We start from the raw sequence: 20,462 nt of genomic DNA, 5'->3' as shown, positions 1-20,462 counted from the left end.
ACAAATTGGCTCATTTAAATAGTGTTTATCTTTTATTATAGAATCTGCATCACCTGGGGGTTGTAAATCTGGAATGCATGTTCGAGACACCAGAAAGAGTGTTTGTTGTTATGGAGAAGCTCCATGGAGATATGTTGGAGATGATTTTGTCAAGTGAAAAAGGAAGGTTGCCAGAGCGGATAACCAAGTTTTTAATTACACAGGTATGAAGAGCCTTTTAGGATAGGCCTCAGATATGATACTTTATTTTGTGTGAGATTCAATTCTATAAATTAAATATATTTTCAAAAATTCTTTATGTATAAAAAATGTCTTTTAGAAAATGAATGTACAAACCAATTTTGACTTTGTTTGGTTTGTAATGTTTTCAGATCTTAATTGGCCTGTCTTATTTCTACATTAGTTTGCAGTTTCTTTTTTTTTTTAAAAAAAAAAAACCTCTATGAGGATATTTCATGTGCGTTTCTCCTAATTTACACATTTTGTAGGCATTTTTGCATCGTCGACACATTTTTTTTACAAGCAGTTTTCCTTTATAGTATTTCACCAGTATACATATTTTTGTTTGGAAAATTGCTGTGCAAAACTCTTAAGAAGTGTGAATACCAAAAATGACTGTAGCATTGTTCGTGTATTGATTCAGAAGGTGTGAATTGGTAATTGGATATTAAAATGCAAACTGAACAAATTCTCCAGTGCAATTCAGGTTAAGCAAAGAAATTTTAAACTGCTTTTTCCTGAATTAGTATGACAGTATGTGCTGGCCAATGTTTTTGTAGAGTCAGTGATAACAATAGAGTATTAGTGACATTTTTTGGAAACTTAATATTATGTTCCTATCATTTTGTAAGTTATTGCTCCGATTTGGAATAGGATCATAAACATAAAATCTTTAAAATCAGTTCAAATCAATCACCATCTTTGTGTTTGTTGATGTTATATCACATTTCTAGGAACGCATTAATATGTAAAATAAATATTGAATGGCTTTTCTATGTTGCAGCACAGTTAATTTGTTTCTTTACAGATTCTTGTTGCTTTGAGGCATCTTCATTTTAAAAACATTGTTCATTGTGATCTCAAGCCAGAGAATGTATTGCTAGCATCAGCTGACCCTTTTCCACAGGCAAGTCAGAATATTTTTCTTTGCAGGAATACAGTTCAATCATTTATTAAAACAAAGCACAAGTTACTGAAAGTGATTTATAACACTCAAACTTTAATTGCTTTTCAATGAAATATGATTTTTTTAAAAAAATAACGTAAGGAAACATGTTTCATTTCCTTGAAGCTGAGCTCCTCAGTGTATGATTTAATTCTTTTTTCCAATAATGCAGAGATCTTCAAACTTGGCAGCTTTGAGACTTGTGGACTTCAACTCCCAATTCTCGGTTGGCTGGAGAATTCTGGGAGTTGAAGTCCACAAGTCTCAAAGCTGCCAAGTTTGAAGACCTCTGCAATAATGCTTTCCATGACCGTAGTCCCATAACAAAAATAAAGAATCAGTAAAATTTATCACTTTATACCTCTATAAATTGCATAATGTGAATTATGCAATTATTCATAATTCATTATGCAATTATGAATTATTGAATTATTAAGTCAATGCATCTTGACTTTAATATGAATTATATGGATGTAGACAGTGGTGGGATTCTGCCGGTTCTAGGTGGTTCGGCCGAACCATTTGTTAAATTGCTGGCTCGCCCCGCCCCTTGCCCCGCCCCTCCGCACCACTGGGCGAGGGGTGGGCGAGCCAGCAATTTAACAAACGGTTCAGTGTTTTTTTATAATTTTATTGGCCTCGCAGCTGCCGCGGGGCTTCAAAGGACCACCCTACAGCTGATCAGTGTTAAAACAAAACAAATGAGTAGACCGACGCCTGCAAAAATAAATGGGTAGACCCAGTGGTGGGATTCTACTTCGGTAGAACTGGTTGTTAAGTAGTTAAGTAGTTAAGCCAGTGGTTGCCAAAGTGGGCGGTACTGCCCCCTGGGGGGCGGTGGAATGCCTTAGGGGGTGGTAAGAGGCAAGGGGGGGCGGCAGGGGGGGCTAACTGGCAAGGAGGGTGGCCCCCACCCTTTGGCCTGTGCCTTGCAGCACTTACCTCCTTGCAAGCAAACAGCAAGACAAAACATTCCCTTCAGCTTCAGCATCGGTTAATTAGCACAAGTTGATTAGATCGGCCTCCTGACTCTCAGCTGATTTGCTCTCAGCTGTTTTGCCAGGGCTCTGTTGCTATCTGCAAAGAGTGCTGGAGCAGATTTTTTTCCCCCTATCCTAGCTATGCTGAAAAAATGAAACTGAAAGTAAAGCAGGGTCTTTGCTGCAACGTGACAAAATGAGGCAGAGAGAGATTTCTTTTTCTTTTTCCTCTTTTTCCTTTCCTTTCCTACCTTTTTCCTTTCAAAAAAGGTAGGTGCAAAACTGCAAACAATGGGAAATTTAGGGCAAAAGAGGAGAGTTCAAGATTTTAAAACACAAAAGAAAAAAGCTCTATTTAACTAAGGAATTGTAATAATTGAGATACTATTAATTGTATATTGTGTTGAAAGCAGAAATGGTTAAGTTCTGGTTTGGAGGAATATATGGGGGAAATTATTTGGTTTATTATTATTGGTAAATATAATTAATTGATTTGTAAGAAATTGGATTGCATGGAAATAATTGGAATATTCATGTTCATATTGATTAATATACAAAAAAGATAGTTATATAACTAATTGATTTATATTAAAATGTTGAATTTGTATTAAACAACTGTAATATTACATAATTAACCAATGTGAGGATGGATATAAAAATAGATGACAATGGGAAGGGGTATAATATAGAATAGAAGGGAAAATTTGAATTTGATTAAGATTAGAGATGAGGATGAAGGGTAATATTGGTTTTTTAAAAAAATAGATGAGGAATAAATATGGCAAAAAGGAAATATAGAAATTGTAAATTTAATTGAAATGACTAAACACTGTTTAAATTTGTGAACCACCCAAATACTCTGTTCAAAGAAAATACATTGTATGTTTGTATGTGTGTTTCTAATTATTGCTATTTATTCATATTTGTTCTCTTTTATTCTTTAAAGTTTAACAATTCATTCTTTATCTTAATATCTTTATATTTGTTTGGGGTTGGCTTTCTTCCCTTTCATCTTTTTTATTGTACAACAATCTTTCTCCTCAAACCTACCACCTCTCTCTTTTCTTTCCTTCTTACTTTCTCTTCCCCTATTTCCTCTTCCTTTCTCTTTCTCCTCCTCCCTCTCTTACCCTCACGCCTACTCTAATTTCCCTTCCCTTCCTTCATCCCTCTCTATTGCTGTATCCTTTTATGCATATGGACTACTCAGAGGGCTGAAAAAGTTATTTTTGACTAGTCCTCGCACTTTTGACCAGACCTTGAACTTACGACTGTCCTCACATTTTACGTTTTTGCCCTATCTTGTCACCATGGTGAAGAGAAGCAGTTGTGAAATGAGTGACACGGTTGTTAAGAATGCTGCAACGGGCATAAATATGAGGATGGTCATAAGTGCGAGGACCAGTCAAAAGTGCGAGGACCAGTCAGAAATGACTTTTTTCAGCCCTCTGAGTAGTCACTATGCAGATAGACACACCTACCCGGTCACATGACCAGCTAGCCACGCCCACCTGATCACATGACCATCTAGCCATGCCCACCCGATCACATGACCATCTAGCCACGCTCACCCAGTCACATGACCACCAAGCCACACCCCCAACTAAGCCACGCCCACAGAACCAGTTGTTTAAAAAATTTAATCCCACCACTGGATGTAGATTAAATTATATGTGAGAACCCACATGATACTTTCTAGATTTTCTTTGTGTGCATCTATGTATAAGTTAGTTAGCTATCATGGGAAATTCTGGCATTGTCATTGCCTCTTATAATATAAGCTTTAAGTTACGTGAAGATGAGTTCCAGACTGAAACTTCAGTGAAATGTTTTAGTGTATCTAAATCTGTGTAATTTGTGCTATAAACTCTCTATGAAGTACAGTACACTTGCCAATATAGAGCCAGGGCATAGATGAAACATGTTCTTCCTGGTTGTAGTGAAAGCCAAATTCCTAGGGATAACTGGTTGATTTCCTATGATGATAAAGCAGCAGCATCCTTCTGTCCTGGAATTCGGTAGTTTTCTTAGCTTTAAAGCAATGCCTCTATGCAAGTTTTGAATAACAAAGAACAATTAATCAAGTCAAAAAACACACATGCCTGTCTTTATCTTCCTTCCTTCCTTCCTTCCTTCCTTCCTTCCTTCCTTCCTTCCTTCCTTCCTTCCTTCCTCCCTCCCTCCCTCCCTCCCTCCCTCCCTCCCTCCCTTCCTCCCTCCCTTTCTTCCTTTCCATGCCCAAAACGCTTGTTTGGATATGGAGGAAAGGTAAAGCAATCAACTTAATTCATGTACAACTTCATTTGTATTTCAAATATATGAGGAAACTAGTTTGTTAATATTGCTAGGGAAATGTATGGCCTGATATTAGTACATCATATACATTCTATAAGAAACTGCATTTACTATTCCTTTCCTTCATTTTCTCTCTAGCTCTACAATTGTTGCTTACATTGTAAGGCTTTGAATGTACTTAAATTGTTTCAATACTATTACTATACTACTACTACTACCTTTAGAATTCGAACAGAAAGGCACCTGTCATATAACATGCCAGACTTAACAATTGTCAATAAGAAAGACAAAAAAGTCTGGATAGTGGACATGGCAATACCTGGAGTCTAAAGAACAGAAGAGAAGGAATTGGAGAATATTACAAAGACTTGCAAATAGAAATAGAACAACTGTGGCAAAAGCAAGCAAAGATAGTGGCAATAGTAATAGGCTCTTTGAGTGCAATCCCAAAACAACTGGAGTACTACTTGAATACCATTGACTTGACAAATTCATCATCAGTCAATTGCAAAAGTTTTACTCAGAACAGCTTGCATGCTGCAATGATACCTTTAACACTATATAGCATCAACATGCTTATTTAATCCTGCCTAGTTAACTTATATGCAGAGCACATCATGAGAAAGGCGGGGCTAGTTGAATCAAAAATTAGAATTAAGATTGCCAGGAGAAATATCAACAACCTCAGATATGCAGATGATACCACTCTAATGGCAGAAAGCAAAGAAGAAATAAAGAGCCTCTTGATGCGGGTGAAGAAGGAGAGTGCAAAAGTTGGTTTGAAACTCAACATTAAGAAAACTAAGATCATGGCATCCAGCCCTCTCAATTCCTGGCAAATAGATGGAGAAGAAATGGAGGTAGTGACAGATTTTATTTTCCTGGGCTCCAAGATCACCGCAGATGGGGACTGCAGCCAAGAAATTAAAAGACACTTGCTCCTGGGGAGGAAAGCTATGACAAATCTAGACAGCATTCTAAAAAGCAGAGACATCTCCCTGCCAACAAGAGTGCGTTGTGGAATTCATCCTGGCGGGCTTCTCATGTGGATTCCAGTTTAGAAAAAACACAGGACAAGTGTTTTCTCGGGATGAGAGAGCAGCAAACAAAAGGCTACAATCTCTTTTATTAGGTACCAAAATACAGCGTCATCAGAAGGCGTTATTATGACTACACATCTCACATTACGTACAAGAGATGGGAAAACAATAGTAATGATGCAAAGCGGAACTTTAACTCTGGCTTTTTACAATTCTCAGATATTATTAGGCGAGAGGCCCATCTCCGTTATCTGCTTCTCAGGAATGTGATTCTCAGGAAGGAGATAAGGGATATTTTTACTTTGTATCCCAGGATGTTTATACAAGGAGATATCTTTACTTTTGCAGGCACATCCTATGTTAAAAACAATGAGAGAATGAATAGGGCCCTTCATATAGTATCCATGTGAACCCGCTTTTCATTGTCTGGTTATTTCGGTGCTAAGCTCCATACAAGTGTCCAACCAGTTAAACTGGTTTAAACATGTTTTATGGCCACCGCATTCCCACATTTCCTCTGTTTTTGTTTTTTGCAACTAGGTTCAGCTGTATTGTTATTATGATGTTCTCTTTATGCCTGGGAAACATGCCTATCATCATAGCAAACAAAGCAGGAATATATTGAATACATACAAAAATAAGCAAAGCAATAAGAAAGGCATACAAATGGTTATACATGTTATTATAGTTAGTTTCTTAAGTCATAGGGAGATTGTCTCCTTTATTCCCCTGATCCCATTACCACATATGAATCTAACTCAGAATCTGTAAGTTCTTCCATAGGGCAGGGACCAAGTTGATCAAGAAGATGTTCTGTCAAAGCTAGTTCCTTCTCAACTTGAATCTCTTTTACCGCTCTGATAGATAATTGTCTAATGATTGGTATCACACATGGGATGAACGTTAAACCAGCTATTGCGCATATGAACAAAAATATCATTTGCTTAATCCATCCGGATCCAGGCACCCAAGAAAACCACATGTCAGGAGTTTGTAACCTCTGAGTTATCTTGGAAGCCCTATCCTGTAATTCCCGAGCACCTTCTCTGACCACACCTGATTTGTTCATGTAAAAACAACAATCTTCACCTAAAAATATACATGTTCCTCCTTTTTCTGCTGTCAGGAGGTCTAAGGCACGTCGGTTTTGTAATACCACAGCAGCCAGGGAGTCTATTTGATTTTGGACCTCAATCAAAGTGCCAGCTATTTGATTCAAACTTCCCTGCAACTCCTCTGATATCTGTTTAAACTGGATTACAGAGTGCGTGACGCCGGCTACTCCTGTTCCAACAGCTGTTCCCATCCCTAGAAGCGCTAATAGTGGGATGAGAATGGGGACCCTCTTTTGAACATGTCCCAAAAGGGGAACAGGGATAGAGTGCTCAGCACTGACAACACCCACTTTAGGAAAAAGGTGGGCTAATGTACACACTCCTGTCCAGTTTGCTGGCAAACACAGATATGCATTTGTTCCACACAAAAAAAACACTCCTTTTTCTTCCACACATGTTCCGATGTTCATGGAGAAGGCATGGAGTCTACGATTGTTTTCATTAGTCCAGACTCCCATAGTGCCTGCTACAAACATTCCCGCTAAAGGTTGTAATGGGATTTCTAGTGATAGGTCCTTCTGTTTATCTCTGAGAATCGGTCCTTCAAAAATATATCGAGAGGTAGTATTTCCCGGTGGAAAAAGGATACATATACCTGCCTTGGATTTTAAATTGAACCAAATGGGAAATCCTGGAGGGTGAAATGGTTTTGGACAGCTTTCCACAGACATATTCCATCCACCCCACCTGTCCTTTCTAAAGTGTAGTTCTGGTGGAGTTGAGAAAGTAACCTTTTGTTGAAATTTGCGGTAAGCAGAGGGAAAAACTCCCTTTGTTAATTTTATGTCCACCAAATTTATTTTTGGGCCTATATATATTGCTGAGTGACATTGTTCGTCTGTCAGGGATCCTACAGGCCTACCGAGTTTCTGATGTCTCTTTACACATAAAGAAGGTGTTCCTATGAGGTCTACACCTGTAGCAATTGGGCCTGTGATAGGAAGACGACTTTTTCCCAATCGTTTGAATGCTTCATAAAAATCTCCTTGTATTGGTGAGACAGGTTTTTTATCTCTACTATCCCTTTCAAGGAGAATTGTTGCCTTTGTTTTTACCCATAGTTGTGGTTTTACAGGAATAGCATGATAAGATGCAGGGTCAGCAGATAAGCATAACCAGCATTTCTCACCTAAGGTAGGGTTATGCTGATTAACAAGATCTTGACTTAATTCCAGAATCCGTGATATATAATTTCCTTTATGCAATTGTTGCAGAGGCCCATTGTCCTTATTCATTCCCTCTTTAATTGGAAATGTCAATATGGGAACCTTAGGTGGTGAAGTAGACTTAGGTAGAAAGTAAGGGCCTCGTGCATAGACAATACGTTTTTGGCGAGAGCGTACTTGACTTGAATTGTATGTATGTGGGGATTTGATGTTCCTTGCATGGTCACCTGAGAGTCCCATAGCTAACAATATAAAAAGCCATAAACAAATCATAGTTACTTATACGTGTGAAACAAAATTACTAGCAAAATCAGAAAAACAATTCTACTAACATTAGTATGTATAAGAAAGTGTTAAAATGTATATGTACAATATGAAGTTTCCTCCTGATGAATCTTCCGCTGTGCGCAGGGGACTAGCTTCCGGTGTAGTCCTGCAAAGCTGATGATCACCACCGTGCGTTAAAAGTCTGTTGCTGTCTCAGCACCAAGGGTTTCTCCTTCTTTTTGTTGTAAATGAAATGGTCTTACGTGTCTTCCGGGGACCCAAATGATGCGATCGTTATGCTGGACAGCAGCGTATCCACGGCCCCAGGTAATAAGGTCAGCGGGCCCTCTCCATGCAGGATCAGGTAGTTGGCGGAAATATACCTTCGGCTTTGGAGTAGCTGATGGAGAAGCAGAAAAATGACGGGTTGCAGCCGACGTGGGAGGCTGTCCAGTCAGGTTAAGAAAGTTCAAAGTATATAAACAAAGATTGAGTTTGTTTTGCATGGATGGGAGGCCGAGGCATTTTTCCTCTTTCAATTTATCCAGGGCGTTTTTGAGGGTCTGATTAGATCTTTCTACAATTGCCTGGCCCTGAGAATTGTAGGGCAAGCCAAATTTGTGTTTGATGGACCATTTGTTACAAAAGTCTGCAAAGGCAGTACTGGTGTACGCAGATCCATTATCAGTTTTGAGTTCAATTGGGCGTCCCATCGATGCAAAGGTCCGAATACAATGATTTATTACATGTTTGGTTGCTTCTCCTCTTTGTGGAGATGCCATAATAAATCCTGAATAAGTGTCCACGGAAACATGCAAATATTTCCATGGGGCAAAGGATGGGTATTGAGTTACATCCATTTGCCAGATTTCACAAGTTTTAAGCCCTCTGGGGTTAACACCCATAGGGATAGAATGAGATTGTTGACTACAGGTAGGACATTGTTGTATGATGGCAGTCGCTTCGGCTGCCGTGAGACCAAATTGTTTCACTAATGCTTTTTTATTTTGATGAAAATAGGCATGACTGTCCCATGGTGTAATAGGAGATATTACCATGAGCGCAGTTGCAGCAGCATCAGCTTTGTCATTTCCCTCCTGGAGGGGGCCCGGGAAGGGCTGATGACTTCTTATATGGGCCACAAAGAATGGCTGAGTTCTATCTGAAATCAATTTCTGTAAAGTAAGCATTAAGGTTAACAGATCAGAATCCAATGCAGGAGACAAATAGGAATAATAAATTTGTTTTATAATTTGAGTAACATACAGACTGTCTAAAATCAAATTGAAAGGTGTGTGAGCAAAGTGCTGAAAGGCCAATATAGCAGCGGCAAGCTCAGCCCGCTGCGCAGATGTTTGGGGTGAGGTAATTTTTGTGTGCCATTGCCCATCAACGTTCCAGGCACAAGCACCATATGTTTTGCTACCATCTGCAAATACCGTAAGTGTGTCTGGAATCGGCTGGGTTGCCATGGGAGATTGCCACACAAACGGGACTGCTTTTAGAAGAGCCAGTCGTGGATCAGAAGGGGGATGACAGGAAATTTCCCCCGGCCATTGTGCCAAAGAATTTTGTAAGGGATCCGAATTAATGCACATGACTTCCCAATCTACTAATGAACAGGGAAGATACAGGGTGCTGGGTTCTATTGCCATAAGGGCTTTAGAGCGAAGACGTCCTTTTTGGATTAGCTGAGCAAATTGAGATGGTTTTGTAGTGATTGTTTTTCGAGGTGTGTGCGGTAAATGGAGCCATTCAATAATTAGAAGTTTGTCAGTTTTTTGAGCGAGTACTGCAGTGGGTAAATTTAGAGTGTTAATAATTATTAAAGCAATAGGTGTGTCTTTCTCACAACGATCCACCCATTGCTGTTCCATGGTTTTTTGTATTAACTCTACCACATTCAATTGCTCTTGGCCTAATTTAATCCTGTCTCCTGGTTGCTTTCCTTTTTTCAGGGCATCAAAAAGAGGCGAAAGTGCAGAAGTAGAGATACCAAAAAACGGACGAGTCCAATTGATGGCACCTAAATATTGTTGTAATTGCACAAGAGTAGTCTCAGAGGGAAGCTTTAGCACAGGAGTAAAGGGAGCAGCATGAGAAGAGAGTAGTTTATGACCTAAGTATTTAAAGGGTGAATGAGTTTGGATTTTTTCTGGAGCCACATTTAAACCATACTCCTTTAAATGGTTCATTATTGTTGGTAATTTTTGCGCCACCGTGCCCATAGGGCCCGGGGCTGCAATCAAAATATCATCCATATAATGGTAAATAAGAAAGTGTTTATAAAGCTGTCGAATTGGAGCTAGAACCTTGTCCACATAGTATTGGCACATAGTAGGGCTATTTAACATTCCCTGTGGTAATACCTTCCATTGAAACCGTTTGGTGGGCTTAATGTTGTTAGGTTCCGGAATGGTGAATGCAAATAATTGTCTGTCCTCCTTATGGAGTGGAATAGAGAAAAAACAATCAGCCAAATCTATGACAATCAGATCGAAATCTCGAGGGATTAAATTTGGATTGGGCATCCCGCATTGGAGGGGTCCCATAGGTCGAATTACAGCATTCACAGAGCGAAGATCGCAAAGGAGTCTCCATTTTCCTGATTTTTTTCTTATAACAAATACAGGGGTGTTGTAAGGACTTAGCGAAGGTTCTATATGCTCCAGGGAGAGCTGCTCCTGTACTAAAGAATGTAACGCAAGGAGTTTTTCAGAAGTTAGTGGCCACTGGTCCACCCACACGGGGGCGTCAGTGGACAAGGAAAGCTTAAGCGGAGGGATAGTAGTCATTCTAAAAGCAACTTTGCATTAAATTGAGAAAGAAGGTCTCTACCCCACAAATTTGTATGCAGGGGTAAGATCAAAGGTTTGATGTTAGCTATGCCTGCAACATTTGCTGCAGACACTCGAAGCCAATTTTTACTTATACGAGCCGGTTGGATTCCACCCACTCCTCTTACGGATGGAGAATTTTCAGTTGGCCAAGAGGGGGGCCACTCCTCCGCTCTGATCACCGAAACATCAGCACCGGAATCTAGAAGGCCAGAAAAGGTTTTTCCCTTAATGACTACCTTTAGTGTAGGCTTAGTTTCAGTTATAGAGGTGGTAACAGCTAAAATTTCTGTGTTATCTAAGTCTTTTGATACAAGTATCATTTTTGCGACTACATCCCCAGCTGATAGATTTTGAGGCAAGGTGGAAGATAGGTGAAGTTGGAATTGCGAGGGAAATGGTGAAGAAAAAATAGTAGGAAAAACCGAAATGCCTTTTAGTTGGGCATTTGGGTGAGATTCAATCAGAACAGAGACACTATCATCAAAATGCAAAGAAGGTGTAACAAAGACAGTACACAACGCATACGGTAGATCAAAGGAAATTGGATATTGAATTGTTAATGGTGCTGAGGTTGGTTGATCCTGCGCAACCTTTGAAACGGGGCTGGTTGCTGGCCCCAAACCTAGTTTCCCTGGTCAGAGAGTTTTGTTCGACATTGATTTGCCCAATGAAAACCCTTTTTGCATTTTGGGCAGATTGTTTTTGGCTTTTCTCTGCGATTTGAATTTGAATTACGTGCCGCTCCACCACCAGGTGCTCGGCATTGAGATTTAAAATGACCAGGTCTTCCACAGTTAAAGCAATTACCAGATGCTTTTTTCTCATTCCCCTTTTGTATTGCTGAAGCAATAAGTTCAGCATGATAAGCTTGCGTGCCAACGGCACGACAGGCGGTCAGATATTGAGCCAGTGTGACGCCTGGTGTATTAACTAATGGGGAGAGCAAGGCACGACAATCATTGTTTGCATTTTCAAAGGCCAATTTCATTATAATTTCATTCCGTGCATCTGTATTGGTGATTTGACGTGAGAGCGCAACTTGCAGTCTCTCAACAAAGTCTGAATAGGGCTCATTTGAACCCTGAACAATTTTTGCAAAAGATTGTTTGGAGGTTCCAGGGTCATCCACTCGAATAAGAGCCTCAAGAGCAGCTTGAGAAGTTAAATTAAGAGTAGGAATTGGTAAAACGTATTGAGCAGTAGGAGGCAGAAACTGTCCCTCGCCACAGATTTCCTCAACCGTGACAGGGGGATTCCTAGCTGCGAAGGAGATTGCATGGCGTTGGAATTCTGATTGCCAAACAACATACTGAGTCCCTGTTAGAATCATATTAAACAAATTCTTCCAATCAGCCGGAATCATGAGGTAGGCATTTGCCATGGTTCTCAACAAGCCTTGGGTGTAAGGGGCTTGGATACCATACATTATGCAGGATTGTTTAATGTCCCTTATCAATTTAATAGGGAGCGGTTCCCATTGCGGAATTTGTGCTCCTCCCTGATTTACAAATACCAAGGGAAAGGCTGAAATCATTTCATCATCTTCTAATTCTCCGTCTCTATAGGCTCTTACTATAGCAGACTGCACAGCACCTACAGCACAGGGGGGAGATGCGGAAGCAGGGGGATCAGGAATAGACAAAGGAAACATCTCAGGGGAGGGGGAAGCGGGGGCTGTAGGAGGAACAGGAGATTTAGATGGAGAGGGGTTAGGTTTAGGAGAAGAGCCGTCATATGGCGGCGGAAGTTCGGGAGACTTTTCAGTGTCCTGGAGGCTTTTTTCATGTATCATTAAACACTCTAATACCAATCTCCAGAGTGTCAGAATTTTTTCAGGGGCTTGAGGAGATTCGTGGAGACAATTTCCCATGTGTTTCCACGTCTTTACTTTTAAAGAGCCCTTTTCCGGATAAGCCGGGTAATTTTGCCAAACATATTTTAGAAGGTAGACCAAATTCTCTTTTGATATCATGGGCAGGACTTTCCCTTTATCTTTTAAAATAGTAATATTAGTCTTGGATATCTCACCAAGCTCTTGCAAATGCTTCGTTTGCTGCTTGGTAAGACCCCCCCCCCATACTCACGAAAGATTGTCGTCGTGTTTCAGACGAAATCGAGGTGCACAGCCTCTTCCAGGCGGTGAGAACAGGGGTTCCAAGAAACGTATAGCCTCAGCGGGTTATCACGTCGAGACGTATCTGTTTCACGAGATCACGTCGGGGACACCAGATGTGGAATTCATCCTGGCGGGCTTCTCATGTGGATTCCAGTTTAGAAAAAACACAGGACAAGTGTTTTCTCGGGATGAGAGAGCAGCAAACAAAAGGCTACAATCTCTTTTATTAGGTACCAAAATACAGCGTCATCAGAAGGCGTTATTATGACTACACATCTCACATTACGTACAAGAGATGGGAAAACAATAGTAATGATGCAAAGCGGAACTTTAACTCTGGCTTTTTACAATTCTCAGATATTATTAGGCGAGAGGCCCATCTCCGTTATCTGCTTCTCAGGAATGTGATTCTCAGGAAGGAGATAAGGGATATTTTTACTTTGTATCCCAGGATGTTTATACAAGGAGATATCTTTACTTTTGCAGGCACATCCTATGTTAAAAACAATGAGAGAATGAATAGGGCCCTTCATATAGTATCCATGTGAACCCGCTTTTCATTGTCTGGTTATTTCGGTGCTAAGCTCCATACAAGTGTCCAACCAGTTAAACTGGTTTAAACATGTTTTATGGCCACCGCATTCCCACAGTGCGTATAGTCAAGGCTATGGTTTTCCCAATTGCAATGTATGGCTGTGAAAGTTGGACCATAAGGAAGGCTGAGTGGCAAAGAATTGAGGCCTTTGAACTATGGTGCTGCAGAAGACTCCTGCGAGTCCCTTGGACTGCAAGGCAATCAAATCAGTCAGTCCTAGAGGAGATCAACCCTGACTGCTCTTTAGAAGGCCAAATCCTGAAGATGAAACTCAAATATTTTGGCCACCTAATGAGAAGGAAGGACTTACTGGAGAAGAGCCTAATGCTGGGAAAGATGGAGGGCAAAAAAGAAGGGGATGACAAGAATGAGTGGCTGGATGGAGTCACTGAAGCAGTAGGTGTGAGCTTAAATGGACTCCAGAGGATGGTAGAGGACAGGAAGGCCTGAATGAACATTGTCCATGGGGTCGCGATGGGTCGGACACGACTTCACAGCTAACAACAACAACAACAACAACAACAACAACAACAACAACATCTGCCTATCCCAGATCCTTGGGAAGGACTTGATAGGTAGATAAAAATGCCAAATCCAGTCTGGCTCTGTGATGAACCATAATGAACTATAATAATATCAGTCTTTTTTGAAGTTATCAAAGATATAGGGATTCTAGCTTCCAATTATTTTTGTCCATTACCAAATGGATATCATACCAAATATACCACTTTTCTCCAGTAGGTGAGAGTATCTTTTACAACAAACGAGTGGGATGTATATGGAAAGGAGAGGGCAGTTATCAGGATATCAGTTATTCCATTGTATAAATAAAAAGTAATTTACCTGATATTGGATATCATAAGAGTTGTCTCATCAATTTTGTACCAAATAGGTGAAGCTTTGTGATTTTGGTTTTGCCCGGATTATTGGAGAGAAGTCATTCAGACGTTCACTTGTGGGTACACCAGCATATCTTGCTCCTGAAGTTCTGAGAAATAAAGGATACAACAGATCACTTGATATGTGGTCTGTTGGGGTCATTATCTATGTTAGCCTCAGTGGTACTTTTCCATTCAATGAAGATGAGGATATTCATGATCAAATCCAGAATGCTGCTTTTATGTACCCACCTAATCCTTGGAAGGAAATCTCTCATGAAGGTATTTACTTACTTACTTACTTACTTACTTACTTACTTACTTACTTAATGAATATATCTATTAATTAAATATATTTTGCCTTTCCATAGATGTTATCATCTATTCCATAGATGATTTCCAACAATAGATATTAGATATCTATTATCTAATAGTAAGAATCCCAATTATCCACAATCAAATCCAAAGATTAAAAAGATATTGTTATAAAATTAAGAGAATATTGTTACTGACATTCAATGTACACTGCTCAAAAAAATAAAGGGAACACAAGCAGAAGACATCCGAGATTTGAATAAATGAAATAGCCTTATTAAATACTTTGTTCGTTACAGTAGTTTTGTGTTCCCTTTAGTTGTTTGAGCAGTATATAAACTACTGTATGTAAAGAACAAAGTATTTAATAAGGTTATTTCATTCATTCAGATCTCGGATGTCTTGTGTTCCCTTTATTTTTTTGAGCAGTATATTATTCTAAGATTTTATTATATTTTAAATAGAAAGTGGGTAAATTCTTTCCTTTTTATAAACGATCAAAAGAAAACATTCAAGAAGTTACTTGACTACAGATTTCTTCCTTTTGTGTACTTGGAGACACAGTTCCTCTAGAGCACGGGTGTCAAACTCTCAGTGTCACATTGCTGTCACATGACGTTTCATGACTTTTTCCCATTCACAGAGCTGGGGTGGGCATGACCTGCATGTGACGCATCTGGCCCACAGGCCGCCAGTTTAACACCCCTGCTCTAGAGTGAGACTTTATAATATATAACAATTTATCCTTTAAATGGGGACCTTTATCCTTTAAACAAGGGTCCTGTGTTGCTGTACTCTCACTTAGCTTTATCACTGAAAATATTTAATCATGTCTCATTGAATTACATCAATTTATTAGAATAGGGTTGTGCAGCACTTCCAATTTGTTTCACAAAAATTGTTTCTGAGAGCCCTGGAACACAAAGAGAACATGTCTGCAATACCTTAAAGCAGCCTAACCTTTTCCTAAAACTGCTTTCCAAAGAACTTTTGGAGATTGAATCTGAAGCTTCAACAAACATACCAGTGAACATTGACTTACTGCCAACATCACAAAGACATTGACCAGAGATGGAATCCTTCCATGTTTGAATCTCTCTGTAGGTACATTAAGTTACGTACGTCTTCAGAGACACACTGGAGTATGTATCAGCTGGATAGCTTCTTCTAGTAATGTAGAATAGGAACACTGGGACACATTTGAAAAGTGGGGTCCCTGATGTTCTCTGAGCTTGGTGGTTTTCTTGCAGACATTTCATTATCAAACTAGGTAACTTCGGCAGTGTTTTATTGGTACATTTGAAAAGAACCAGAAATTTTCAAGAAAAGTGAATTGGAACACTTCTTAAAATAGAAGTGGAAAATATAGTGTACTCTAGAAGTTGATGAACTAAAATTATTTTTGTATAATTCTATGATGGTTACAGGTCTATATAATGCCTCTCTTGAATTATGGGATATATAATTTAGTTTTTAAAAATAATTTATATATGTTCTTATTATGCTGGACATTGAGCTCATTAGGTTCTACTTTTCCTGGGACTAGTACCATGCTTAAATAGGTAGGCTTATAATTTATGGTTTCTGTGTGACTTGTTAAGCCAGCTCTCAACATGTTAAGCTAGGAATTTCAGAAAGTAAATGTGGGAATTAGCAATTATTGATAGCAATAACAGTAACACTTATACTTATATGTTACTCATAGTACTTTACAGCACTCTCTAAGCATATTGTCCCCAACAATCTGGGTCCTCATTTTACCTCAGAAGAATGGAAGGCTGAGTCAACCTTGAGCTGGTCAGGATCAAACTTCTGGAAGTGAGCAGAGTTATCCTGCAATACTGCATTCTAACTGCTATGCCACCAATTGCCTGTCAGTCGACAAAAGGCTATAGAAAGTAGTAAAATAGAACGATGCAATTTAATAATTTCAATGAACAAAAGTTGGCTAACAATACAACATATATTTTCCATGTATAGGATGTTTCTTATTTGTTGCAGTCTCATTCGTTTAGCTGTCAATATTTTTGATCTGGCTTCTAAATTATCAGTAAAAATTATTCAAGCCTGTAAGCTTATACTATAAAAAAAGAAAAAGAAAAAGAAGAATGATGTAAACACATATCCCTGGGCATTTTGTGACATTGTTTAATGTGACTCTTACAATAATGTAATAATCCTGATAAATAGTGTATGTATTATTTTATTCCATATATTATGATGCTTTTCCATGGATAATATAAAACATACTACCAAACAAGGAATAGACAATAAAAATGTACTAATCACAATAAATATTTATTTATTATTTATATTTCATATCTCTAAACCACCCGTCTCCTTCAAAAGAGGCTCTGCGTGGTGTACAATATAATATAGCCAATAAATAAAATGACATAAAAATAGGATTTAAAGTTTTAGAATTATGGAATAATGACAATTCAACATCGAAAATGGGAAAAAAACCTAAAATACCCATTTAACAATGGCTATTACAGGCAGAGTGGGCCAGTTCTCATGGGACTAGCCAGCCCCACAGTTGAGTGGTCTTTTCTGGCCCCCCCAAAGCTGCAGAACCAGATTTTGACCCCTTTGCAAAAGACTAAGAGATTGGGGCTTTCCTTCCCAATGGGGGAGGGATGTTCCACAAAGCAGGGCAGAAAAGGGTCTCTTCCTAGACCGTGCCAATCAAAATTGCTTGACTGATGGGTTCTGCATCATACCTTCCTTGCCTGATTGAGTGACAACAGGCTGATGAGATAGGGCAAGGCTGATTCTTAGGTAACCTGGTTCTATGCCATGTAGTGCTTTATAGGTGATGACCAACATCTTGAATTGGCCCCAGAAGCAAACTGGTACCCCGTGCAGTTCATGGAGCAAGAGTGTTATATATGCTCTTCTTCGACCACTCACTATGGACCACATTCTGTACCATCTGAAGATTCCAGATACTTTTGGAAAGTATCTAAAGAGTATCTAAATTTCTAAAGGGAAACTTAATATAAAACTTCAGACAACTTACACTAAAGACACATTCTTAATTCTCTTATTGAGAATAGCAAATCATGTTTAACCAAGAAAAAATAAATTGAAGAATACATGGATGTGCAAGTTTTACAGCCAGAACTAAGTGTTCATATGAACAATACATTATAAGCCACCTTCATGTATTTCCTGATATAAAGAGGAACCATGTAATGATTGGAGAGCATTTCTATGGCCCTGGAAGTGATTTGGTATTTGCTGTTTTACCTGTAATGGGTATGTGTTGACAGTGGATATCTGAAGAAGAACACCTAATATATGAAAGCCCTTTCCCTTGAACCAAATCTACACAACGCATGGAAGTAAGATACATTTAGGGGATGCGGTGGCTCAGTGGCTAAGATGCTGAGCTTGTCGATCGAAAGGTTCGAATCCCTAGTGCCATGTAACAGGGTGAGCTCCCGTTACTTGTCTCAGCTTCTGCCAACCTAGCAGTTCGAAAGCACGTAAAAAATGCAAGTATGGGAAGGTAACAGCGTTCCGTGCACCTTTGGCATTTAGTCATGCTGGCCACATGACCACGGAGACGTCTTTGGACAGCGCTGGCTCTTTGGCTTTGAAACGGAGATGAGCACCGCCCCCTAGAGTCAGGAACAACTAGCACATACGTGCGAGGGGAACCTTTACCTTTACCTTTAAGATATATTTAACAGTGCTAATAACACATTTTATAATATTTTATCATATGAGTAATCAATGAAGTCTATTGGACCTTTTCCAGTTGTAATTGTCCTCCCACCCCAAAACACTGCAACATTGATTTAGGAGAATGGAGCAGCTAGAGAATAAGTTTCTTTAAAAAGCCTTATGTTGAATTATAGTATCATATTCTATATATAAAACCATCTTTTGAATTCTCCTATTTGATACAAATGCTAGCATAATCATATTGATTTGTCTGTAGAGAATAGATATATCAGCACACAAGAAGACCATATTTCACTTTTTACACTATAGTTTTCCAGCCAAACAGCTTGTCTGGCAGTGAAAACTGCACAGAGAAAAGCCAAAACAAGAAGTTGGATATTATATGTTAAGGTCCTGCCCATTAGGCTGTTGAATCAAAATCTCAAAATAAGACTGATATGATTGCCTCCTTTCTGTTCAGCTGAACTTCTCTTCTTAATACATTTAAGCTACAGCTTTTGGTCAGAATGGATGACAAAAACTGAATTATTACTTTGGCCTTCCTGTTTTGACTTTGTTATCGCATGATCCTCGAGCATCTTTTAGAGAATGGTGTCCTCTGAAATTGAATTCTCTCTCTCTCTCTAGCTATTGATCTCATAAATAATTTGTTGCAAGTTAAAATGAGAAAACGTTACAGTGTGGACAAGACATTAAGCCACCCCTGGCTGCAGGTAATGCTATAAATTTCATGCCTTTTACCTCTTTTTTTTATATTTGTAGTTAAGATAACAGTTTACCACAATTGCTACAAATTTGAGCACAATTACCTGGACATGTGAAAAACAAGGGGCTGGTTTAAATGCTAATAGCCTCATGTCCAGACTGGTTAAGTATATGATGAGCTTTCCAGAGTCCAAGTGTAATTCTACTTGAATTGTATATAGTGTTGCTTAGATGACAAGAAATTACGATGCACCCCGTACTTTACATGCAGAATGTCCTGGGTTCAGAATTGCCAGAATCCTGGAAGACTATTGCCATTTAGTTACACCATCTTTCTCCAAACTGGCATCTCTGACATGATCGGATATTAAATGTTTACGATATTGTTTATATGTTCAGTGGGTTTTTTGAATATTAATTAAAATTGTTATTTCGTTTTACAGGATTACCAAGCCTGGCTAGATTTGCGGGAACTTGAATGCAAAATAGGGGAGCGTTATATCACCCATGAAAGTGACGATTCCCGGTGGGAACAATATGCAGGAGACAATAGTTTACAGTATCCAGCACACCTTATGAGTCGAAGCCCTAACCACAATGAAAACCCTGAACCAGAAGAAGCAGAGTTGAAAGCCCTCAGTGAGCGTGTCAGCATCCTTTGAATCGCAATCTGTCAAAACACTGTGGAATTTAATAAATACATACGGTCATGTTTAACTTTTGCTTTGTAGAACATGCCATTAATTTCTGTCAGATGGGAACAAAGCTGTTACGCTGTTACCACCATTGATGTATGGGAGTTGCCAAGACAAATCAACAGATTATTAGTATTGCTATTATTATTTGTGAACGAACGTGTTATATTAACCAAAAAAAAAAAAAAGTTCCTGGGAATATTCACCTGTTGTTGTGAATGATTTCTATTATATGTTGAGCATCCAGACCTGTTTCCACTGTGCCTTTTTGGGTAAAGATTTCCTCTTAGTCAAACTTTTCTGTCTCGGATGGAACTGACTGACCTTTGATTTTATGTGCAGCATGGACTAGCATTGTTTGCAAACTCTTGAAGAGTAGATTACTACCACTGTTCTGTGAACAACTTTTTACTGTTTTTTAAAATAAAGTTAAGGACTTGCGTTTTTTGTTTTTGCCATGAAACAATGTATTGGCATCCTGATACCAGGAAGCATGCATAGAAATTGTACAGTTGCACAGTAAGGGTGCAGCCTGCTTTTAAGCATGGACACCTTATAAGAGAAACTGCAGCCTCTTCTTAGTAGCTTATTTCCTTG

At 39.1% G+C, this 20,462-nt stretch overlaps 1 protein-coding gene across 2 annotated transcripts in view; it reads left to right on the top strand.

Annotated features, from left to right (window-relative positions):
• The window catches only part of PRKD1 (protein kinase D1), a 106,532-nt gene extending 86,432 nt beyond the window's left edge, over positions 1-20,100 (top strand). For both annotated transcript variants that reach the window (XM_070931366.1, XM_070931364.1), the window contains 5 exons: positions 42-203; positions 1,028-1,126; positions 14,472-14,739; positions 19,093-19,178; positions 19,614-20,100. In XM_070931366.1, the coding sequence (XP_070787467.1) occupies positions 42-203; positions 1,028-1,126; positions 14,472-14,739; positions 19,093-19,178; positions 19,614-19,832 (834 nt within the window). In that variant the 3' untranslated portion in view covers positions 19,833-20,100. The remainder of the gene's footprint in view (positions 1-41; positions 204-1,027; positions 1,127-14,471; positions 14,740-19,092; positions 19,179-19,613) is intronic.
• Positions 20,101-20,462: the final 362 nt, after the last annotated feature.

Source organism: Pituophis catenifer, unplaced genomic scaffold, assembly GCF_029215685.1.
Source record: "Pituophis catenifer annectens isolate HBS135680 unplaced genomic scaffold, rPitCat1.0.hap2 SCAF_1, whole genome shotgun sequence".
In the NCBI taxonomy this organism is placed as follows: domain Eukaryota; kingdom Metazoa; phylum Chordata; class Lepidosauria; order Squamata; family Colubridae; genus Pituophis; species Pituophis catenifer.
This window is presented reverse-complemented; position numbering and strand designations above follow the sequence as displayed.